This window comes from Alosa alosa, chromosome 2 (assembly GCF_017589495.1).
Source record: "Alosa alosa isolate M-15738 ecotype Scorff River chromosome 2, AALO_Geno_1.1, whole genome shotgun sequence".
Lineage (NCBI taxonomy): Eukaryota > Metazoa > Chordata > Actinopteri > Clupeiformes > Clupeidae > Alosa > Alosa alosa.
The window spans coordinates 24,291,102-24,317,405 of NC_063190.1; the positions used below are offsets into that span (position 1 = coordinate 24,291,102).

At 39.4% G+C, this 26,304-nt stretch overlaps 1 protein-coding gene across 1 annotated transcript; it reads right to left on the minus strand.

The window, feature by feature from the left end:
* Window positions 1-661: 661 nt before the first annotated feature.
* Window positions 662-26,097, minus strand: LOC125289026 (beta-1,3-glucosyltransferase-like). Its single transcript, XM_048235715.1, has 15 exons — window positions 25,869-26,097; window positions 23,952-23,998; window positions 23,554-23,584; window positions 21,262-21,371; window positions 16,449-16,525; window positions 15,367-15,478; window positions 13,647-13,783; window positions 13,438-13,501; window positions 10,894-11,022; window positions 7,455-7,524; window positions 5,889-6,002; window positions 3,061-3,160; window positions 2,032-2,151; window positions 1,739-1,883; window positions 662-1,239 (listed from the first exon to the last, which is right to left on the minus strand). The coding sequence occupies exons 1-15, from the start codon at window positions 25,930-25,932 to the stop codon at window positions 1,069-1,071; spliced, it is 1,491 nt and encodes a 496-aa protein (XP_048091672.1). The 5' UTR covers window positions 25,933-26,097; the 3' UTR covers window positions 662-1,068.
* Between the last annotated feature and the right edge of the window lie 207 nt (window positions 26,098-26,304).

Genomic DNA, 26,304 nt, shown 5'->3' on the forward strand with positions numbered 1-26,304 from the left:
AAACCAAGAGAGAGAAGGGATGTGTGGTTGAGGAACACAATTTGACAGACTGGTGGCTAAAGAACACACTTAGGCACTCTTGCCAACAACACTGAAGCCAAGAGCCCAGATTAAAAAAAAAAAACTAATGAAAGTGATGTCTCCTTGTGTATGTGACACAGCCTAAGAGCCTAAGACTGATCTCATTAGGAGTCTGCAGCAGCCCACACAGAGCCAGGGCAGAGACTATGGCTTGTTCTCCCTCTCTCTGAAGGTATGCTGTGAGCATCTCTTTGTTACCCAGTGCTTTCATGGCTCGCCTAGACATTACAAACTGGCTGCGGTGTCCATGGTAACGGATGTCATTGTGACACTGATTCAGTTTTTGTCTGGGACATGATGGCAGAGTAACATCTGCCCAACCCCTCTCTATTCTGATTGAGGATTCAGAAAAACAGAAAAAGAAATGTGTTGGTTAAATACAGTGTCACAAATTTCTATTTCTAGACCACACAAATTGTGGTTTCCAATGTTTTTAACCAAATGTGAGTAGAAAAGATGACTTCACCTGAGCTTTAATACAGTTCTGCTTGACAGCCTGGTCAGTGTGAATTCATCCTTTACCAAAACAAGCTTCAATGCGCAACCCTCAACAAAAGTTTGAAAGAAGGGAAACGGAATGTACTTTTCATCAGAGTAAAAATTTATTGTTCTAAACTTCACGTTCATGTTAAATTGGTTTTCGTGCAAGAGAAATGTGTTCTGTGTTGCATAGCATCATTACAGATGTAACAGGCTACCAAGATTTTTTGTCATAATTGTACAACACTCAAAGATTCCACAAAAATATAAAGGCACACCCTCATTCACTCATTCATCCATACCTGGCAGTGCAAAAGATTTGAAAATATTGAGCAGAGCAAAACAGCAACAATAAAACACACACACACCAACACTTTTTGGGCCAAAATCTGTCGCTCTCACAGATACACACACTCACATAAACAAACACACAAAAAAAATACACACGGCAGCCTAACTACACGGCTCTGGGTGAAGGCCTCCTTCTCGTACATCTTTGCTATTACTCTATAACTCTTCCTTAATTTGTCCTGGTCGATTCACAGCTTCTCGTCCCTCTTCTACTGTGTCCATCAGCCAACGTTTGTAGACGTCCACAGGGTCCACGTTCCAGTGTTTGTGGAAGGAGATGTGTTTCTCTCGGGCAAGGAATTTTTTTGGATAATCATCTGGACGTGCCTTTTAACAAAACAATGCAAAGCAAATGAAAGCAACATTTAGATACATATGACATTCCATCCCTGAAATTAAGTTTGAAGGAAACATCACTCACTCACTCACACACTCTCACACACACACACACACACTCTCACACACACTCTCACACACACACACACAGACAAACACACATACCTAAAACATGTCTCTTTTAAAGACCTGCCTAAAAATATTCAGGGCCAGGCATGTCAAATAGAGTCTCAAAGCTATTTGCATGTAATCTCTTGGCAAAATGATGACGGTAAATATAAACTCAAGGTTAACGGCTATGGAAAGCGTGAACTGGGACAAGCTGCAAATAGTGACATGATTTGATACTAAGAATACTTCCACCAGCAACCCTTTGAACTGAAATATATCAAAGAGTCCATCTCCCTTGCAGACTAGTGGAGTCTGTAAGGGGGATGGACACTTTGAGTAGCATGAAGCAAACCTCCAGACCCTCCACCAGCCACCTCACCTGGTGGAAGAGAGGACTGTGTGTGATGTGGACTCGGAGCGAGCTCAAGCACATCCCCAGCACCATGTCATCAGGAGCGTCGTCACTGTAGCAGCGGCAGCCCCCGGAGAGGATCCTGCGCACTGCTGCTCGGCTGAGCACCATCCTGTCAACGAAAATAAATGGGCTTAAAAAAAATAAAATAAAACAAACCAGAACAGAACAAGCTGCCAATATGTGCAGTGGATAGTTGAATGGCATTGCAAATCAAAGTTCCAAAAATACACTACATTTTTAAAAGAGATTGACCTTACCCTCCTCCACCTGTGATATAACTGTAGCCATTCTGAATCAGTCCATATCCATACCGTTCACCCAAGCACACTGGCTCTTTGGGGTTATAGCAGCTCAGCAGTCTCCGGAGTCTAGGCAGGCTGAGGACACAGAAATGCACCGTAGTGCCGGACATTATATTATGTTATGCCGTCTGGCCCTTTGTTCAGTAAAATTACATTCATTCATGAAGTAATTTAGCAGGTGATTTTATCCAAAGCCACATTCAAAAGATACAGAGAAGAGAGAAAGGATTTTTCCAAACAGTACAGCAATATGTAAGGTTTTTATTAATAATACTAGATTAGGACAAGATATTTAGGACTGGGCATATAATATAGACCCTTCACTGCACAGAGATTTTGTGATATGATATATGAGAATTCCACTTTGTTTCCTCCTGTGACTGTCAGAGAGGATAGTGTTGTTTCGGAATAACACAACAATGGAATAGCTTAATCTTTAGAATACAATGCAGTGATATCAATGTGAGCTTGAGATAGGACAAAGAGAGCTCAGCAGCATATTGTATTTCAGACCTGTAATTCTGGGGCATCAAATATCATTGTCATGCTGCTTTGTATGGGTACAACTACAACTCAAGTTCACAAAAGTATCAGCATATTCAATCATAATTGTCTGAAATGTCTATTATTGCATGCTGTTGGGGGCTGTGAATGTTTCATTTAAGTGCTTCCAGCTAAGCAAACACTAGGTGAAATTTAATGACTGCAGTGAGAAGTTTCACAAAATAGATGCTCGTCAAGTGTCAGTATGGGTGTGCATGACATTTTTTTAACACTGCATAATTTTGCAATAATTACAGAGAACTCTTACGCAACAAAGTCCTCAAAGGTCACATGGTATATGCTAATTGTTGAGTTTTTAACAGAATTATCATTTAAGAAAAACTCAAAAACTCATGCCACAGTTGAAAAGATCACGGCATCAAAAAAAAAATAATGACGTAAAACACTCTTGTGTGGGTAAGCCTGAATACTGATTGTCACCTGATCAGCGTGTCATCATCCACAATCACTAGCCACTGGCACTCAGGAATGTCATTGCTAAAGAAGTGTTTCAAGATGGCAAAGGTTTTCCCACAATGCCCTGCAAGATAAAGAATACATTCTCATGTTATAAAGGGTCTGAACATGCATGGAACATCCCAACATTAAGTCCATCCTCCTTGACATCCTCAACAGGGAGAAAACATTATTATTATTATAACATTATATTATTATTATTACAGAATTGATGAGTTTCAACAATGTTCCTAAATTTGCCTCTTTTTGAGGCATGTTCTGGTACAATCTTCAAATTGATTTTGAACAACACACGTTGTTGTTTGCAATGGCTGTCCAATTCCATGGCTCAGTTCTAAACACCTCATCAATCAATTGACACCTGTCAATCTTCACAGCATTACATGTCCAACAATATTGCCAAAAGACTCCAGTTAGCATGAAGGCCTATGCATAACCTATATCACCTCCAATTAGTTGTTGGAGGTGTGTTTGAAAGGTTTTACATGCTTTTTAGGTAGGTAGCTTGACATTTTAGACCAAAACTCCATAATTCAAACTATTAAAGAGACAAAAAACATAATGTAAGAATCTTCAAGCTACTAAACTCCAGAGGTGTCTGTTGTTTCAGTCAGACAGAGACAGGAAGAGAATGGAAGAGAGAACAGAGAGAGAGAGAGAGAGAGAGAGAGAGAGAGAGAGAGAGAGAGAGAAAGAAAGAAGAGAGCCCAAGTGTGAGAAAGAAGGAGAAAGAACACAGCAGGAATACCATGGAGGGAGACAGTCGAGCAAATGTACTTCACCTGACATGAGAGAATAACAGAGACGAGATTGAATGGGAAAGGTCAGAGATAGAATGACAGAGGTAACACAAGAACAGAGCAAAATGTACCGAGGAAATGAGGAGGAAAGGAGAGTAGGAAAGACAGAAAGACAGAGAGATAGAGAAATCAGACACCTTTAATAGGAGGCACCTGAGGAACCCAAGTAGAAATAGATGATGGGCTACAGGAACATAGTAAAAATACAGGGCCTCCCAAATCACTTAGAAATGTAATCAAACACTACCCAAAGTGCTTGCTGAATGTTATCTCTTTAATTATTAATAAAGACACTTAAACGTGCAATATTTGTTCTATTTTGGAGTAAATAGAGACCACCTATACCAGCATAGTAAGCTGCTTTGCCAATAGAGAACAGTTCTATCACCACAATCCTTTTGGGTCAGAAATTTTGTTTTTAATCTTTTTCCAGAATGTTTTAAATGGGTGGGGGTTTGCACATCATCCAGTGATGCCACCTGGGCATGAGATAAAATCCTCACCAGTGCCGACTGAAGTGAAACGGGACCCTGGTATTTAACATCTAATTAAATGACTGTGCAGCAAACAACCCATCTGTAGCCACACATATTAAACAGACTGAGATAAGGATATTTTTAAAAAGACCAAGGCAGTGGAAAAATAATTATGTTTAAGCGTAAAAAAGAAAGCAAACTTCATTATGCATTGAGTCAAAACGATTAGACACACCATGGTTTAGTGCTTAGCTTTTTATCATATAAAACACACTACCAATCTTTAGCAGACAAGTCAACGGTGAAAAGGGAGAGGTAAGGAGGATTTTGATGGGGTTTTTTTTACTAAATAAAATAAGAGTCAGCCAGAGTTCAGCTACACAGGGAAAAGAATGTTTAAAAAGGTCTCCTTCACTCCTGTACCCGGTCACACCTCCGACATAATTGGTGGATCTCTGTTTGAAAGTCTAACTGCAATTGTATTTCTGCATTCATGCTTTACCCTGAACTTTTACAGACATTGCCCACATTGCCTACAACCTTTATACAGTATCATCGTGACTACAAATTTAAAAAACAAGTTGATTTTATATGCAGGCACACTAGGAGCTGATTCTGGTGCCAACTGAGCTGGCGATTTTTTTTTGCTGATAGAAGACTGACAAGAAGTGAACTGACTTATCGTGCAACAGATCATTTTTGGTGTGTCATTTTTGATGGGCAAGAAATGACAAACATACAATCTCCCAATGTGACACATCACAAACAAGACAGACCGGTGAGTATGTCCAGTTTTCATGTCAAACTTTTGGAACCAATGCTAAAAGAATTTCTTTAAATCTGTTATCAAGGACATTTGAATAAGAGTATGTAAACTTAGAAAATTTGTGTTTGGTAGATTATTTCTCTATGGTAACAATTATTTTTGGCAATACATCTTATACCGTTGGAAAGCCTGTTTAGTTCCCTTTCAAATGGTGGCCCATTTGTAAGGAAAATGCACTTGTAAGGAAAATGCATCCATGAAAAATGTGCCAAATCTCCAGATTTATTGCAACAAGCATTGTTACCATAGAGAAATAATCTAGCAAACACTAATTTCCTTACTTTTTGTGCACAGTTTATATAGACCTATTGTTTAAAATAAGAAGATAAATGTAAACTTAAAGCAACACCAAAGAGTTTTTTGTACCTAAAATAATGTTTCCAAAATCGTTTCAGTGGTTCATCAACTCGTAACAGGGCAATTCTGCATTCGCTTCGCGGCCCTCTATCGGCTATAACCGCCCTATGTAAGTTTGCCGGATCGGGTAGCGGATCTGTAGTTCGATGGAATGAGACATGAGAAACTACAAATTTGACTTGCATCTGATGTCGCAATACATCGTACTTTCATAAAATCATGCAACATATTCTACCTTGTCTGTGGTCATTGTTATTTGCAAAGTTGGTGCTGGATAAACAAATAGTGCGTGCGACAGAGGGAAAGTTCTTTGGTGTTGCTTTAAGACTGTACCTCTTTCTGTGTTGGGGACCCCCAAGTCAATAGTTGGTATGGAGGGGTCAGTAGAGTCACTGTAGTACTCCAGAAAAGCCGCATCTCTGGCCCATGTCTGTTTCACCACAGGGACTGAGAAAGACAGAATCAACACATGATGGGGGGGAAGTTCCACCAAAACAAACATTTATTCAACCTCAGGTTTGTCTGTCTTAAGAGCAGTAGTAATTCAGGCAAATGGATTGCAGTTGCTCACATAAAAACACTTTTATCCCTGTGGCTCTTTTAGCCCTGTCGCTCTTTTAAAAACTCGGACATTAAAAAAATGAATTAATTTCAAGTCATTATGCAAATCAAGGTCATTGTGGAGCAGTTTGTTACCGAGTTTCCCACAACACTCCAAAGAACATCCGTCCCATTTGACTGTATGGACTGTTTTCATTTGTTTACGTTAATCTGCTGAGGCTTTTAGCCTCAATGGAGGGCACAGACAAAAACAACACAAATGAAACTGGCAAGACAGCCGGAACATATAGACAATGGAACAAATAAAAGCCTTTTAAAATAAATCTCCCCTATGGTCATATCCACCTCCCTCATTGGTTCAGAGACATTAACTTATTAATTAAAAGGGCAATGTTGGAAAGGTGTTAAAAATGATTAAGCCAATGTTGTCTTTGTTCTTTGTGTTTCATAATGTTGTTCTCCACACTGTTATTTTTAGTGTGACAGCTCACAGACCAGTTGCACATTTTGATTTTGTTATTTGTCATCATGTAGGGTGGCTAATTAAACATGATGCCTGGAATGTGTCAATAGAATGTGTTACGTTTTTATGTTTCGGATGGTGGGGGTACGTGAGCCGAGTCAGGATGTAGGTTGTGGTACGCAGGGAAAAAAAGTTTGGGAACCGCTGCGTCAGTTGATTGAGCCTTTGTTAGTCCAAGCAAATGCAGGTAACAAGCATCACATTACAATGCTCTAATGAAAAAGATACTATTTCTATTTCGTAAGTCAGTGTATATTGCTAGGAATGACTATAAAACAACAGTTCCAACAGTAAAAATCAAAGTTTGTATGTTATTAGTAATCTTTCCTCCAGCACCCGTATCTCAAAGTGCATGTTGTTGGATACCAGTGTTATGTTGGTGTCAGATGAACCACAATTACCCCCTCTATCCTAGACTGACCGGTGGAGGTCATGAAGGCATAATAATGGCAAAACAACCCAACAGCCACCACAGACAGATGGTTGCACCAGTAAACACTGAAAATATGCCAGGACTTAGTGGCTGGGCCAAATGTGCCGTTATACATGTATGTCTCCTTATTTCAGTTTCAGTCGTAAAGTTGCGTCAGACTAAAGTAAGCAAAAGCACTATGAAGAAAATCATAGCCATAGTCTCCTATGAGCTTTGAGCAGAGCTATCCAAATCAACCCGAATGAATTGAAGTTTAAGCAAAATATACTTCAATGCAAATCTGACGGGACTTTACAACTAACTGAAATAAGGAGACATATAACGACACATCAGTTCTCTTTCCACTTTACGGTCTTGTTTTGCATTGTGCAAATTCACTTACCTCGGTCTGTGTGGAATTTTGTACAGGTTTTCACAGCAACAAAGATTTCTTCCTGTTTCACTGGTTCTCCCTAAAGTTATGAAGAACAGTAAAGGGAATCCATCAAAAAACACTCGCTGCCGAAAGAAATCAGGTGAGAACAGAAACTAACTTAGAAGATGAGGAAAACTAAAATAGGCTATTCTAGTGCACCAGTACTGTACTTCCATCTGACTCTGATCCTCAGAGGGCAGTAGTGCAACATTAAAATGAATATCTAAGTGCACAGGCAGCCTGCTTTGCTCAATAAGGAATTCAGTCAAAGCATAGAGAAGCCTGGGATGCAAAGGGCTTCTCTGTGTCTACTAATTAAAACCCAAGGGCCAGGGGACAGAAGTTTTTTGAGTGAGGAAACTAAAAAAGGTAAAGACACTGAACCCAATGACTTTCACTCTTGATCAATCACTGGCAGTGGTGTGTCTTGCATGCATTATCTTTAGTCCAGGCAAAGTAAGGTCTGACCCAAAATTAATTGCAACAAAATTTATTTTTTGGCACGGGAGAGTTCTCTCATGTGCAAAGCTGAAAGTACAGAGCAGCTATTGATGAACTGGTGACGTCCAGACTATAGGTCTGTCCATGTTGGCAAGGTTACCTTAGCAAGAGACAGCAAAATCAAAATGTGTTTTCAAATAAAATATAAAATTAAGTGTATGAAGATAAACTATAACTGTACAACTACAGTAGCCACCCCATGTCAAAATAAAATACTGTAATTTTGTGTTTTTAAAATACAAAAAAAATAGGCTACTGTTTAAAGGGAGCATGAAATCACTTTGTAAACCTTCCATAATCTGTCTATATAATCTATTCCTTCATCACTACACTGACTTGATTAAGTGGGCAATGTTTGAAAGCAACAGCTTTTCTCTGCCTACAAGAAATGCCCTAAGTCTGCAAATAAGTCAACAGATCAACTATGCTGACCTGCCTGTAACATCTCATACCGCCTCGCCTACCTACTGTATCGGAAATGTACTAAAAAAGTCAGAACTGAACTTGTCAAGTGGTGCAAACTAACCACCGAATCTACTGAGCGCCAAATAATGTGGGCTTAAAGCAACCCAATGCAGTTACTTAAAATAACAGCTTCAAACTCATGGTACACTGACATATACAGAAAAATACAATTAATGAAGTCTCTGTCAATGCATGCCCAGAATGATAATGGACTTTTTAAAAATGTTGATCAGGTAGGATCATGAGCCTTTTAGTTAATTTTTAACTAGCTGGGTACTGTGTAAGTGCTAAATGGGTTATATTGACACCAATGGATGATATATGAGGCAATTTTTTGAGCAATTTGCAGGGAACCACATAATGGTTTCCAAGTATTCTGCCAAAGCAAGAAACTGATGGATACAGTTGTCAAGAAACTGATGGTTAAAATTCTGAAGAAACTTGAGGTTGGTGTGAGGGGGGTATTGTGTGTGTGAGCAACCGATACATTACTCATCTTGCACTGGATCATCTTCCTGAATCTCAATATTCTGACCACAACTGTGAGAAAATTACTAGTACTACTAGTAATTACTACTACTAAGTCAGCACCAGTCAGAGGCTACATTCATTGTTTTCCACTTTTATGATGTCATCACATCACCAAAAGTAGGCCTATTGGTTTTACTAAAAATATTTGGCAATATTTTCAAACTACAAAAATACACACATTTTGATACAAAATACGAAGCCATTTTCAACCCAATCAAATACAAATTACAAAGTACTATTTTGCATTTGAAATATGTATTTTTACATATTACATGTATCATAAATACTGCCCATCCCTGGGAGAAGACATCACTTGTTCTGAGATATCATGTTTGATTCAGGAGATATGATGCAAAATATAGGCTTAATTCAGTTATAATGGAACATGTACTGGTTAAGGCCATTAGGGTTTTTTGATTATGTTTTTATATCTGAAAATGTTCAGGGCTCTTAACTGTACAAAGTCTACAAGTTTCATGCCTTTATGAAAGAATTGGACCTAAATTTCACATATCCCTTTCTGTGAAAGTTCAACTGCCAAATGTACAGATTTTGGCCATTGACCTATGCATAAATAATTTAAATTTTGACAATGTTCCACCACTTGGAATTTAATGGACTATTGGTATGTGATATGGGAAGGTTTAATGAACTGAATACAACAAAAATAATTTATGTTGCAATTAGTTTTAGGTTAGGTGCTTTTTTTCTCACAGACTACTTGTCTGTGACTACTTTTTCCTACTAAATGTCAGGAAAAAGCATTTCACACCCTTTTGTTGTGTTTTCAGAGGAAAACTGGAGAGGTGTAATGATGAATGATTCTCAGAAACAAGAGAAAAGGTCTCTGTGGGTATGTTTATGTTTAAGGGGCAGGTGCAATCAAGCTTATTGGGGGACTTCTGCTATGGTCCTGATGGCAAATCACTTGATTTTGGAGTATATTTATTTGCATGGCAGAATATGCAATAACCACACACCCAACCCTGTCCCCAAAAAACACCAGGTTTGGATAGGACTCTCTTCAGAGAAAGCATACCAGGCATGCCAGGCAAATACCAGCACAAGTGCAACCAGAAACACTGAGCAAGGATTATGGATACCAGTCTGTCCTTTGAAAAGGCTAAGCAAATAAAATAGGGATAAAGACAGTAAATCAAGTTTCACTTTCCTTGCACATAAACTTAAACATAATCTTCAAATGTCAGCAAAAGGCATCTGCCAAACTTTATGTGACTGGAAATGTTTGTTAGTGTTCAAAAACAAGTGGACAGGTGTTTGCATTCTTCCCTGGTCTGTGAACACATGCAATCAAGCTCATTAGGGGGCTTAATTAAAATAATTGTGTCAAAGTTTTGAGGAAAGCTCACTTGATGTACTGGGACATAAATTAATCTGCTTGGCAGGATATTGAAGAATAAGACACCCTCTCCCCCTTTCCCCAGCATAACACACATCTGCCATTTCAAATGAGTGCATGCAAGAAAGCAAGGCGATTCAACGACTGAAGCTGAGGTGGGCTGAGTGTGAGATCCATGAAGACAAATGCTTATTAGCCTACTGCTAGTTTGTGACCTTCTCAAGTCATCAAAAAAGGTGTGAAAATCAGCACCTGTGTACCTATCTTAAGATGTATATGACTGTATACCAACAATGGCTTGCTTTGCAAAGTCTTTTCTTAAAGAAAACAACATACACGACAAAGTAGACTTGTTGTTGACTTTGAGGTTTAAAATAAGTACCTTGAAATATACCTTTGATAATGAAATAAAATCTACATGCAGTATAAACAACCCCAACATTTCAAACTCCATTCATACAAGCAACAGTGCTACTAACCCATCAATAATAAAGAGATGCATGCAAATACCACAAAGTTTCATTATCAGGAGGATATAAAAATACATACGCAAGTAGGCAGTTTGTCGACAACAGTGGCACAGTGATCACTGACTCCGGACTCCAGCACTTCAGCACAGAACTCTGGGACTGGGGTCAGGGTGGAACCTCTTCCCTCATGCCAAATATAGAGGGCAATCTAAACAAGTCAAGAAAAAAGCAGAACATAACCAACAAGCAACGTCACATAAAATCCGCTGTGAAAAAATGAAGGTCATATGAAGGTTTTGGTGTGAGATTCTGAAGGAGGGACTGAGATTAAGGTCTCTGAATATCACTGGCAGACAGACAGACCAGACGAGAGACTCATCTACATTGTGTTCATGCCCCTCCCTGTTGGCCTTGCAATGGCAGTGCAACAGCCTTTGGCTGGCGCATGGTCTTATCTGGATAACTGTTCCACACCTGAAGAGGTGTACATAAATGGCAGGCCTTTTGTCTCCTAAGGAGGGTTGCGTTTTCACCACTACCTCCGTTTGCTTTGTTTTTGTGCATTATGTATGGTCCCTGAATTGTAAGACCAATGTTTGTGAACATTAGTGTCCATCTTAGTGTTGACGGACAGGTTGCACTTTATTGATTTCTCAATAAAGCAAGCGCAAGAAAACTCACCAACTCACATTGTTTAGAGTGTTCAGATACATTCCTTCCTTGAATTACCTACCTCCTGCAAAATTACCTCAGGTTGCAGTGGTCCACCAAAAGCTCTTCAGGTCATAAAAGATAAGACCACATCATTAGCGTTGTTTAGATTTTTCAGATACATTCCTTCCTTGAATTACCTAGCTCCTGCAAAATTACCTCAGGTTGCAGTGGTCCACCAAAAGCTCTTCAGTCATAAAAGATAAGACCACATCATTAGCCTTGTTTATACTGTGGGCCATCAGTATAAACAGGGCTATTATGTCTATTAAAACAAAATTCAATGCTTCACTTCAATAATTTAGTTGTTTGTGATGGACAAGTCGCTTTTATGATAATAAAATAATAATTAAATAATTTCCTTTTAGTAGAAACTGCTTGAGGCTAAATATAACTTTTTCAGAGAGAGGACATATTGACACACTGGGACAAATGAGGGACAGTCAACATGAGTTAGCAAAGTCAGGGCTGTAATATTTCCCAGAATGCATTACAAATATGAATGGGTGAGTATAGCACAAGCATACCAACAGAAGCACAACCCAGAGAAACATATTTCCCTCAAACGCACAGATGACGACCAATAGTGTATGGATAACTGGCTCTCAGGTCTCAGGCTGAACTGATTGTTACACAAAATCTTATGTGACATTTTCATTCACCTGAGACAGAACCGATCAGACCATATAATGTTCTAATATTGTATAGCTAAGTTAATACCGGGAGCTGTGGATTTTTGCAAAACAAATAACTGGCTCTAGGTGGAGGTAGAAGTGCTGTTTTTTTTCCTAAAACCGGCTGATTTATGTTGTTCTGTCGGAGTATAGTGTCGGTTTCAGTGAATATGATCCAAAAAATCTTGCCAACTGCTATGAGATACTGGCCAGTGTTTGGAAATTATTACTGATCATGCCATATTTAGGGATAATGGTCAGGTGAAGCCTGTCTCTCTATCATTACATAATCGTGTGTGCCCTTTTTTTAAATAGTAATGATAACTGAAATCACTCAAATGGGCCTGCAAATGGCCCCTGCAAGGGCACAGGTAATTTAGTCTAAATTGATGGCAAGATGAAGACAGCATGTTATCAGAAAATATTGGAAGACAATTTGCAGGCCTCAGCCCGAAAGCTGGGCAGGGGACATACTTGGACTTTGCAACATGACAATGATCACAAGCACAAGCAAATCAACCCCTTCAGTAGCTACAGCAGAAATAAGTGAAGGTTCTGGAGTGGCCATCACAGTCTCTTGACCTCAATATGTCACTTTGAGGCGGTCTCAAGTGTGTAGTTCATGGAAGATAAGCCAAGAATTTATGGGACCTGGAGGCTTTTTGTAAAGAAGAATTGGCATCTCCACCATCTGAGAAAATAAAGGTATTTATCCATAACTATTACAAAAGACGGCAAGCCGTCATTGATGCTAAAGGGGACAATACACAGTATTCTGAACCATGAATTAAGGACCATCTCATTATTTGCATTATTGCCATGTTTTGCTTGATGAGTGTACTATTCTGTGACGGTTTCATCTGAATCAAATAAATGTTATGTGTTTTACCTGCACTCGTGTTTTCTTAAAAGAATGGTACACATTTAACAAATTCCACCAGGGTGTGTAAACTGTGTAAATCAGCACAACTGCACACAGTGCATTCTGGTTAGGCAGAATGACTGGTCAGTATGCAAATCTGATCATCAACCATTCTGGGAAACTGCAAATAACTACATGTTATTTGAAGTAGTCACAAAGGGCCACATATCTTAACCGAGCAGACACTCCCCAGTTTCCCAGAACCTTAATACGCTGGTGCCATACCCATACTATTGCACTTCCTATATCTCTCAGTCACACAAAACACTCTGTTATAGACTCGTATAAGAGTTGCGCTTATGCGTGGCACACCCACCTCATGTTTGAGATCGATGGTGAAGTCTGACTTGGGTGACTCACTGTTGACTCGCTCAGCCAACCTGAATGGACAAAAGCAACTATTAGGTGAAAGAAGCTCTCCTTTGACGGAGAGAACGGCAGGAGAGGAGAGTACAACAGGAATCGCAGATTAGCACCTTTTCTCTAATCACAATGACATTCAACCAAAAGACTTTTTGCGCTAACCTGTTAAGCAGTGGACAGCTCAGTCCCCAACCAGCTGCAAAGTCTGGGTACTTAAAGGAAGAGGGGTCATCGAAAAAAGCATAGTGGTGTATAATAGTTGACTCATCATCATGGAGAGGACTACCAAGAAACCATTCCTAGATATGACAAGGCAGAAAGATGGCCATGTGATGTTGGGTTAGCAACACTAGCAAATATACAACTCCTGGTGCCTTGAAGAGAGTCAGCCAATTCTGAAGAAAGGTCATTGACATTTGAGCTCAACTGCTAATCAAATTAAAGGAAGGAAGGAAGGAAGGAATGTTTAAACTTGTTGCTCAGCTTCAGTTTGAGAAGCATGAAGTGACATACACCACTACTGCAACAACTGCAACAACAACTATTACTACTATATACAACCCTAAAACAGAAAAAGTTGGGACATTGTGTAAAACGTGAATAAAAACAGAATGTAATAATCTGCAAATCTCTTAAACTCATATTTAGTTGCAAAAGGACACAGACAACATATCAAATGTTGAAAATGACAAATTTGACTATTTTGTGGAAAATATATGCTAATTTCGAATTTGATACCAGCAACATGTTTCAAAAAAAGTTGGGACGGGGTAATAAAATGCTGGAAAAGTTGTGTAATGATAAAGAAAACAAAAGGAAGAATGTTTCACAACTAATTAGGGTAAGTGGCAACACGATTGGGTATGAAAAAGAGCATCCCAGAGAGGCAGGGACTCTTAGAAGTAAAGATGTAGGGGTATTTATCACTCATATATCACATGATAAAACAATGTAATTGTAATGCTTCTTAACATGAAATTGTGAAGTATTTGCGGAGCTTATCATCTACAGGACTGAGGTAACGTGGGAAAAGGTCCTGTGGTTAGACCAATCAAAGTTTGCCATTCTTTTTTGGAAATCATGGACTCATTTGGGCTAAAGAGGAGAGGGCCTATCCAAGTATCCAACCTATCCAACTTGTTTTAGTGCTCAGTTCCGAACCCAACATGTATGACGGTGTGGAGGAGCATTAGTGCCTGCAGCATGGGCATCTTGCACAATTGGCAAAGCACAATCAATTCTGAATGATGTATGCAGGTTTTGAGCAACATACAGTATACTGCCATCCAGGCAATGTCTTTTCCAGGGACGACCTTGAATATTTCAGAAAAAACAATGGCAAAATGAATTCTGCACATATTTAAATAGTATTTCTCCATAGAGGAAGAGCAGGTGCTAAGATGGCCTGTCTGCAGATTTGTCAAATTAGGTGCATAATGGAATGAAAAACATGACTAAGAATACCCCATACTGTTGAGCAACTGAAATCCTATATTGGGGATTAATGGGACAAAATTTCATTCTCAGAACTGTAGCCAATGGTCTCCACGGTTCCTAAACATTTACAGAATTTTGTTAAATGAAGAGGTGAAGCAGCACAGTGGTAAACATGCTCCCGTCCCAACTTTTTTTGAAACATGTTGCTGGCATTAAATTCAAAAGTAACATATATTTCCATGAAATAGTCCAAATTTTCATTTTCAACATTTGATATGTTGTCTATGTCCTTTTTGCTGCTAAATATGGGTTTACCAGACTTGTATATTATCACATTCTGTTTTTATTTGCATTTTACACAACGTCCCAACTTTTTCTGTTTTGGGGTTGTCACAAGCAAATCAGACATGTGCATCAAAATGTGCCATAAATGAGCATACCTCACCTTACCAGCATCAAAATGGCTGAGGACTTGCAGAAGCCTTGGGATTTTCACCACTGTCACCTCCTCGATGAAAAAGATCCAAGAGCAGTTTTTCCCAAAAGTAGCAGAAAGGCTTGACGAGGAAATGTACAAAGTACAAATACTGAATAAAATGTAGGAAACTGAATAGAATGTGAAAACTAACAAACTCAAAACGTGCTTGGACAGTTGGATAATCAATTAGTGACATTAAAGGAGAAGTTCAGTGTGATATTGACCTAAAGTGTGTTGAAACATTATACCGAGTGTGAACTTTTGTCTCATAGCTCATCTCGGCTTGTCCCCTGCACTCTGATATCTGGCGCTAGTTAGCCGATGCTACCAACAGGTTTTCAAAGGGTTTGCCTCGGGCATCGGCCTAGCCATGCAAATAAATAACTGTTCTATTCCAAAAATAATTCAGTGGAAATGCATGGATTCCAGTTGCTGCTACTGGGAAGCAACTGGAATCCATGCATTTCCAGGGAATTATTTTTGTAATCTGATCCCTTATCATACCTGTTCATTCATACTCGTCGCTCGACTTGCCGTGACTAAATTCAAGATGGTGGCGAACGGTAAACTTCCTGAAGGTACTGTCTGTATAAACCGTCTTGTAAATAAACTACCAGTGCTTTTTCAAAGATCTCAATGTCTCGTTTTAAATGGCAGGGCCCTCGGAAGTCTACTAATGAAGTGTGGAGCTACTTTGAGCTTCGTAAATGGTGTAAAACAGTGATTTATTTGCATGGCTAGGCCGATGCCCAAGGCACCCCCTTTGAAAACCTGTTGGTAGCATCGGCTAACTAGCACCAGATTTCGGAGTGCAGGGGACAAGCCGAAATGAGCTATGAGACTCTGTATCATGTTTCAACACACTTTAGGTCAATATCACACCGAACTTCTCCTTTAATGCTACGCCTGTTGTGTGATTGATTGATAAACTGGTACATCTGAATTTCTGTTTCTGTACTAGCGGGCAAGTGGGTAGCCAAAGCTTGTATTTTATTATTATTGAAAAAGTATGGTTCACATGACTGAGGAGGCCAAAGACCTGTACTCACTAAGGCATGATGGGTAGAATGCTCCAATTCCCTTCATAGTCAGAGAGATTGTGAAGCAACAACACAACAGGAGGATCCTGCCAAACAAAGAAAAGATTAATGGCATACTCACACTGGGCACAGTTCTTTTTTACCGTGCCGGAGTACAGTACAGCGATCACACTGATCAAACAAACCGGACTTTGGGGGTCAAGCGTACTCGCGTACGGTACGGATGGTATAGTGCAAGTACACCCTAAATGGCACCTCAAAGACAGTACAAGCTGTGCTTTTAAAGAGTTTTGGATGCAATAAACTGTGTAGGAAGGAGAAAATACTTATGCTCTGAACAACACAAGTGAGTTGCTTTGCTAGCTGTATTCATTTGCTCCCCATGAGGCCGTACCAACAGCAGTGAGTATTGATCTCTTCCCTGGGTAAACCAGACTCATTCACAAAGTGGTCCCTCAAGATTGGGAACCCCTTCTAGCACTCACATCGCATCGCACATCGCATCTCAAAGTTTGTCCTAACTTTGAAATCACTGATCCAGCCTAACCAATCACATTGATCAGATTCATAACGTTACTTCCTACTTAGCCTAAACTTTACAAACTGACAAAAAAGGAAACACAAGGTCCTGCCTTTGCTGTAAATAAATTTACACATTCTTCTGACTGCAATTTTTAATGTTTGCAAGAGTTGCTACTACCGTTTACCACAGCCACTTTCAATTTCGAAACTATAGCATCATTCCCCTCTCATCGCTGATTGGGCAGGCAATCTGTCGACCAATGGAAACGTTAGTGAAATATGGTGTTCCAGACTAGTATCTCCCTGAAAGATCTATGTGGGCCAGGCTAACTCTGCTAAACCTGCTGCTGTCTCAAACTGACCAGACTTGGTTGTGTAATGTATGAAATTTTTTGAAACCAATTAGCTGCTCTTCATCCCCCAAAACACACAATTAACTTGTTTACAACTAAATTAAAAGCATTTTACATTGAATTTATCAAAGCATTAAACCTTACAATTCCCTTGCCATTTAATCATTAGATGCAAAATAACTGCTGACTAGGCTAAATGCAATACAATATAATGACCTGATTACAAGGCACAGCTTCTTTGCTGCAACTAAGAGATACCTTTGTATAAACAGCATACACAACTAATATACATCTTAAAAATAATTATGAGCACAAAATAATTAAAGAAAACAGGCGTCCAGACCAATATTGTTTTGGAAATAATATCTTTTGGCCAGTCACCATCAAAAACTCTATACCTCAGTCACTTCTAGTAGCAGTAATGAAAATTCCTCAGACACAGACAGTCCAAAGACAACAAAAGACAAGTCAAGACTGTCTAATCTTCAACCCATAGGCATCACAGTGCTGTGTTCATTTACACACTCCACCATCACGCTACAAACAACAGAAAAGGGCTTGCACTTTGACTGGACTCTGTTACACTAAACAAATACATCCAGCTCATGAGGACCTCCCCAAAAGCAGTCAACACAAAGACAAATGTTGGCTAAATGAAATTAGGCACAATAGCCAACATACTATGAATTTGATCCCAACGGAGAGATAGAAAACACTGAAGAGAATCAGCTCAACAGTTTGAGTTTGATGCAGAATGGATATGGCATGTTTTGGACCAATTCACATGCTCCATTACATACTGTTCCATTTTATCTGATCGTCCACAAATCCTCTGATTTTTGTCAACGTTTTAGTTTATTGTTGATAAGCATTTTCAATAAGTTCAATTAGCACAACTGTGAATTAAATTATCCCTTATATAACCACAGATTCAAAAAGCAAAAGCAAAGCAAAAAGTAACACATCACGATGCCTTCTATTGCACAATGTCCTAAAAAACAAATGGATAGCCTCTCGTACCGTTTCATATCAATAGCTGGGTTTCAATTCATTGTTATGGGCATTTTGACCAGAATAAGAAATCCTGACAATGAAAATGTTTTAATGTGAATAAAAATTTCATTCGCAGGTGGGGTTGGATTATTTTGCTATTAACATAGGGTATACTGCAACTAAGATTGATGGCAACAGGTTTATTTGCAAAAATCCCCATTTGTTACTATTTTAACAGGTGTTTCTATTGAGGTTTTAATCCCTGCCCACCCACCCACACACAGTCCAAAAAAAAAAAAAAATGGTCACATAAAGGCACCAGAAATAACCTCTGCAATAATCCTGTCCTTCATTTGTCAATCCATCCACCTGGAGTGTCAATTCCATTTAAGTTGCCCTGACAATTTTAGGTTTTAATCCCCACACTGTTCAAAACTCCTCTTTTCATTAGGAAAATGTCCATTGTTTTATTCAGTTTACAAAGCTGATAGAAACTGTATAATCAAATTTTCATAATAAAATATGCACGTGAGATGTATGGAAAGCCAGATGATGAGAATCTTTGCTTGCACAGAAGCTCTCGGATGTGTCTTTTGTTTACTTTAAGTTGTACGGTGTTCCATGATTGACAGTGTAAACAAAAATCAACCTGGAACTACATCGACAGGGCATATGTGTTAAGAAAGTAAGAAGACTGTATGTAATGATAAAATCACTCTACACTGTGTGTTAACGCAACCCAGACAACACCTGCAAAGAAACCCTGTCTCTGGGACAGCAGGTCATGAGGTCAGGTAATCAAAGGGTGTACACACTCACGCACGCATGCGCACGCGCACACACACACACACACACAGTCCAAAAGAGAAAATTGGTCACATAAATTGGCACCAGAAATAACCCTGTGCTTCGTTTGTCAATCCAGGAAGTGGTGGTGATGGTAGCCCTGCCATGGTCTATTCACCCTGTGCCTGCTTTGTGACTGATAGCCACCACCTCCTCAAATATGAGACACTACAGGATCAACATGGTCACGACTCTAACATCACAGTCCTGCAACTCTTTTGCACAAGTAATTAGTATGAAGTCACACTAAAAATGAATTCTTTCTTAACTTCAACAGTACGGTTTTAAATTCAACTTTACATTTAATTCTGTAATTTGAACCGTTGTTAAACACCTGGAGTTTTCTGGAGTCTGGCAAATTGATGGATAATGGGCAAACTACTGAGCAGTGTTGAAATGGACAGTGCTACAGCCATCCTCTGGTTATATGGTTGCAGTCAAATGGGGGGATCAATGAGGAAACTGATTAGATCTCACTGAGTTGTTTTTCAATAAACTAATTGAATGAAACAAAACAAACTTAAGTTGAGTTCACTCATCTATTCGTCCAATCACTGCCATGCTCAGGTTGAATTACAAAGTGATTTTTCACTCACATCTCAATTTTAACCAAGCCAATCGACATGGGTTATTCTCAAGTTGTGGCAATTCAGATAGGACCACCTGAGTCACAACCCGGGAGAGAAGCAACGATTAGCAATACAATGGGTAAAACAAGCAACCCAGGTCATGCCATTCAAACTGAAATTGACCTGACCCAACTTGGGAGCTTAGGTGGGTCACGGAGCACGGTCAGACATGCCATGTTAACTCTTTCAGACATTAAATTAATCAGAGTTTGTATGAATGGGGTAAATCAGTGTCTAAGGGACACACAAAACATATGATCCCCAAAGACACTATGCATCCATCTACTATGCATCCTATAAAAAACCATCTGAAATGTGGAAGAACACCATGTCTGAGAGCTCTTGTTTTCTACTAAAGCCCGACCGATAAATCGGTGTGCCGATATTAGCTATTTGTTGATCTATTGGTATTGCCATTTATAAAGGACGGTAATTCTTTAAACTAGATGTACTACAGAGGGGTACAAAATATGACCGCCCAGTCCTGCGTGGTTATGGGATGGGTAGAGATGGCACCTTGAGCCCAACGTACAAAAAAAAAAAAAAACTCTGACTAAACCTACTTTACTTGCGCGGCGTTCATAATAAAGTAAAAGAAAGCCCAATACTGATCCTTATCTAAATTTCCAGTATTGTCTTTCCATTGCTGCACTGCAAACACTCACCAGCTAAAATAGGAATAGCGCCTATTTCTGGTATGAACGCTCACATGAAACGTGACACAGTAGGTATGGAACAGACACGCAACGCACACGACACAGCGGTTTAACTCAACCGTAAGTCGTGCGAGTATGGACATTATTATGACCGCAGCAGAAATTTGGGGTGTCCTCATTTAGAGTCTGAGCCTTTGTGGTCATCCTGGTTTTGCTCATTTATAGTACACATATAGTCTACTATTCCCCTTTTAAACACAAATTATGACTTTCAACTGCACAGAACCGCTCGCATAGGCAACGTGTTCAAACCCCTAGTTATATGAGAGTGTGGACATTATCTTACATTATCAATTTTCCTTTCCAATCACACAAAGTATTGCATTGTTCAATGCTGCCAATGGCAAAAAAACATCATAAAGCATAAAGTACATGCCTTGGATGCATTGGTGGAACAAATACCTGACGCTATTATTCGTAATAATTATTTCATAATTAGTGTTTCATTAGGATACCAAATAGTTAGGCCTATTTAAACACAATGTCCCACCTTGATCAGAACTTTTCAATATGCTAAATATTAGAGTACATTTTTACATTGAGTTGAATGAATATCAGACAATTTATTGTTTATTGGTTTTTGAAATCCTCAAATATCGAAATTGGTCTTTAAAATTCCATATCGGTCAGGCTCTATTTACTATACAGTATAATAATAGTATTTAATTATCCTACTGTTAACATCTTCTCAAATACTCTGGTATATTTCATGATGGGACACATGAGCACAGGATGAGGGGGTGAAGGGTGGAGGCAAGAGTACCTGGTGGAGGCTGGTGGCCTGATGGAGAAGGTCCTGTCGGTGCTGCTCTGCCCAGCGGGTGTGGTGAGCGCTCCTCTGACTCTGGATGACAAACACCACCTGGTTCAACTCTACAGGGAAGTCGTGGGACCAAGAGAGATGCTTAATCAGTGCCCTCTATCATCCACTGTGAATATTCTACCTTGGGGGAGTCATATATGAACAGAGCAGAGAAGATAAAAAACATTTAAAGACAGAAAGGGATACAAAGGGGTATAGAGAGGTTGGACAAATTTCCATTTTTAGTGGAAATGTTTGCTTTTTTCCTGCCAATGCATCACTTAAAAACATTTTTTTTAATTACTTTTTAAAGACTGTAGTATGCTTTCCATGATGTTTTTGATTGATATTTACTAAGACCAATTCTAGAAGTTTTCTCAAAATTAAGTGGTTGCATGTTTTGCCTATATCCATATCATCAACAACATTTAACAAAATAGTGTAAATTATTGCTTGCCTTGAATCTAGAACATGCCATGCAAAGACCAAACCCAGTTTGCAAAAGATATGCAGTCATAATGCTTATCTGCGCAAACAGATTAAATCATTTCAAAAGGTTCCTAAAACACCAACACATCTCCAGATAGCTTCAGTTCAAACATTGAACATTTTATTCATACACATAATTAGATTAAAACCAAGAAGTACTGGGACAGAAAGTACCCATTTGCCATGACTGGAACCCATTTTGAGCCTTATCTGTACAATGTACAAAGAAATGCAAAAGTATATGCATACTGAATTCTTTTTACTGCATTTCGTTGTCTTTGTACTTGTACTCTGCACAATGACAATAAAATTGAATCTAATCTAAAATGCTGGCGCGTTGGAGTCCTGTTCGCCCTGTCGGGACTTATTTTCCGATAATGACCAGTGTTCTATACATTAAGAGAGTGTGTGTGTGTGGGGGGGTATCAGAGGCGATTGCTTGAAGACTACAGGGGAAGCTCAGCCTCCTCTAAAATATCACGGAAAATCGAATCAAATAATACTGCTAGTTCAGCAATAAGGTTTTGTCGGTCATTTATCGTGATTTTGCAACCGGAATAGGCCTACATTGATGTGACCACACAATCCAATAAAAAAAACATGCAAAAACCCATAGACGCTCAGGTTCACTGGACTTTCAATGGCACTACAGAGTGGGCTGATCTCAGTGCAGAAAAGCTAGACGTTTATTGGACAAGTGCCACAAAATAGTAATTTCCAGGGAAGCCCGGCGTCTCTGGGAGTGAATGGGACAGTGGGATGGACTCCGAGCTTCTGTATGATGATTGGAGGAACCGTCATTGGACTCTTCTTGATTGACAGCATATGTCGCGATCTGACAGGAAGTGTTTCAAGTAAGTTCAGGCAAAGTCCTTTTAGGCAAGTCCCTCCACTCGGCAGCCATATACCAACGTTTTATGGGCACTCATCGGGCACAGTTTTTGGGTCAAACTGCGCGTGCGCAAGGCTTCACGACACCAATCTTGCTCCAGCGGCGAGATCACAACACATGATTGGCACAATGTCTTCACAACACACCATATGATTGGCTCAATGTATTCACATCACACCACATGATTGGCTCAATGTATTCACATGTCAACGTTTTGCCGAGGAAGGGGTGGGATCTGTGTAGACAACGGCCATATTGGCGTGACAAACTAGCCCCATGAATTTATATGGAGTATTTTTTGAGTGCTGTGTCGCCACATTAGAAAGTCTCTGGTTCAGGGGATGCCTTAAACTTTAGTGTTGGAAGGTGAAGTCGAGAGGCAAGGCAAGTTGCAGCTCAAATTCTCATAATTTGTGAGGGGTCTATACAGACGGTTTCTATTTGTCTTTGTAAATAGCATAGGCTACTGTAAATAAAACCGTAATGTGAAGTTACAGAGTTTGTGACTTGCTTTTGTTTCAGTTGTGTATTTAGGCTTAGATAGCTCGCTATATAACGGTGTAGCCTGGCTAAAAGCCTACCAGGGGAGATTAAAAAGGAAACAGCAAGGCAGATGAACGTACAGAATACTCACAGAGAAATAACTCTTTAAACTCACCCCAAGCTGCCATATCTCAGAACTCTATACTGTTTGGTCTATTCTGGGTTTTGGAATAATTTTTTGCCCTCAAAGAACAATATGGCACCTTAATAATATTAATTTAATAATTGACCATTTTTATCAGCGCTTCCCCTATTCCAAAGAGCAACAACCACCACTGCTGTGTATGTGCGCGTGTGTATCTCTACAAGTGAAATACCAGTAATCTCACCTGTCTGTCTGTCCAAAGAACGCTCCTTCACCTGAGAATGAATAAGAAAATGACTGTGTAGGTCAGACACTTTCCCCAAACATCAAATTTGATTACTGTGATCTATAATGCTTTTCTGTAATGATGAAACAAAATGTCAAGTATGTAGATAGATAGATAGATAGATAGATAGATAGATAGATACTTTATTGATCCCCAGGGGAAATTCAAGAAAATGTTCAGTCATCTGGTCATTACTCTGGTATTTGTATTGGTAAACCAATATATTGGTAGTTTCTATTGTGGGCCTATCTTTAAAAAATGCTCTTAAGAACGTCAGATTATCAACTCAGATTATCTGAGTTTTTGACTCTTTCCAGATGGACAAATCTATATTAATATCCTCAAATTACTCTTACCTGTGCTGTACCTTCTCTTACGCTACTGTCAGTGCAGCAGAGTACACCTGTAAAAGACATGAGAGAAAAAGTAAAGCCATCCGTCATTTCTGAGGTGTTGGAGGAATTTAAAAGGACTGCTTGTAGGTTACAAGCAAAACAACACTGACCATCAACAATATCAACACAAATGCCACTGAAAGGCCTTGACGATGAATATCTGGTGCACAAATAGGCTATGTGGGCCATTTTATCCTCTTGCTTGATTGAATAGGCTACCAAGCAAAGTTCAACAGTCACATGGAGATAATTTGAGAAAGAACTAAAACAGCCAAACAAACTCAGTATAGGAGCAGCCTACAGATTATAACCCAATAATATTCCACACATGGTATGGCATAGATAGTGTAAAGGATGTGTAGGCCTATCATTTAGTGCTTCTTCAGTCTCTCATATGGTTTATTTGATCATAACAAATCCAACAATACAAGTTGGCCTACCGTGTTTTGAGAAAAGTGGTCTACATGATACTGAGCAAGAAATAGGTCTATCTGTCTACAGTCAACAACTTCGGCTAAATCTGAGAGAAAGTGGAATAGAACATTATGTCCAATATTCCAATATAGACCCTTGAACAACAAAAACAAAAACAATGCTTGAACGTTCTATTTGGGCCACAATCTACTTCCTCTGCATTAAGATAACATATGGAATGTTGAAAAGGAAGTCTTGTGGGGCCAACTATGATGCTGATAATGGAACTCTCTTGAAAGGGTCCATAGTTTAATGTTCTGCATTTCTCATTAGTAGGTCACTTTGATACTAAAAGTAGGATTTTATGTAATGACTTTATGTTATCTGTACTGTCCCTGTGTATATCTCTGTGTGACTGTGTTTAGAGATAAGCAGGAATATTATGACTTTGCAGTGTTTCACTGTTCTGCTAGGCTGCGTCAGTAGCTGCTCCGGATTGCCAGGCTGCCACTAATCAGGGTCTGATTCAGTGTAGTCCACGTGAGATGGGATGACCAACACAATCTCCCGTTGGCCTGGAAGGATACTTAAACCCTAACTATTTCCTTGTCTAGTTAGAGCAGCTGATTAATCTTTAGGTGAAGTCATGCTGTCTCTCCCTTGATGCGCATCATTGTAAATAAACTCTGTTCCTGATTTTTCATACTATTGGTCTGACTGGGTCTCTATTAAATCTATGGTACCAAAATTACCATCAAATCCAATTATCTTTTCATTTAAAAATGAATGTGTTCATCTCAAATACCTTTGCATTGGTTTACAATGATTAGCTAGACCTGTAGCCTACATTATTTTGCATGTCAGTAAAGATTTACATTTGCTATAGCCTATTGAGATGGGTAGGCCTGGGCTAGGCTTAACTCCCAATCTTTCGAAATCACCCCAAAATGATTAGGTGAGTCTGGCTGATTTGCAAACTGAAACTGTGTTAGGCTATTTTGTCCTGCAGTCGCTTAGAAACGGTCTTATGGCATCTGACCTTATGTTTTTGGATAGATCAAAGGACAAACGCTGTGCTAACAAGCAACAAGACTACCTCGAATTTCAACACATCCATCAAATCAAAACACAACACAACAGTCTGCTTTTAGGCTTAGATTGAAATAACCCCCTAACCGAATGAAGCAGCACAACACAACGTTGGCTGGCTGCTACACAGCTAGATCCTGTTGGCAAGAAAGTGGAGCGGTAAGACATTTACAACTGTTAACTAATTAAGTTTAGTTCTATCCACGCGTCTTCTCGACTATTTACCAGTCTGCGGTATAAGTAACGTTAACCTACATTCGCCAGCTTGGAGGAATCTGAGCGCTAAATTGTATCCTTCTTTATTACCCACTGCTTCCTGGAAGTATATCGGCATGACGTAATTAAGACTTGGCGATCCGACCCAGTCTTACTTACCGAGCAAAAGAAGAAAGCTCCAGCATATATTTGTAAACCATGTGCAACAGCAGTCAGATGTCATAACGCAATGTGGTGTGCTAGTTGTTGTTTCAGAGTTGCACAGCCACTTGATATCCTGTGATGATTTTTAATGACCGCCAGAAAGAAGATGGATTTTACCGATGAATTTCTCTAGTGCTGTTTTAGATTGCGCACTCTAGTGGCCGATATTTCGACAGTAGGCCTACAAAATGTGCCAGGTCCTGTTGGTCTCACGCTCTTCTAGGGTTTTCAACTGAATTTGACCCAGGGATCAGCCTTGCGACATATCAAATACTTTCTGGTTAAGAAAGTCACAGCTGTGCTGAATAAAAAAACAATGTGATTACCAATAAAACTAGGCTACATTATTTAATGCTCAGTTAGGGACCACTGAAAGACCCACAGATTTGAT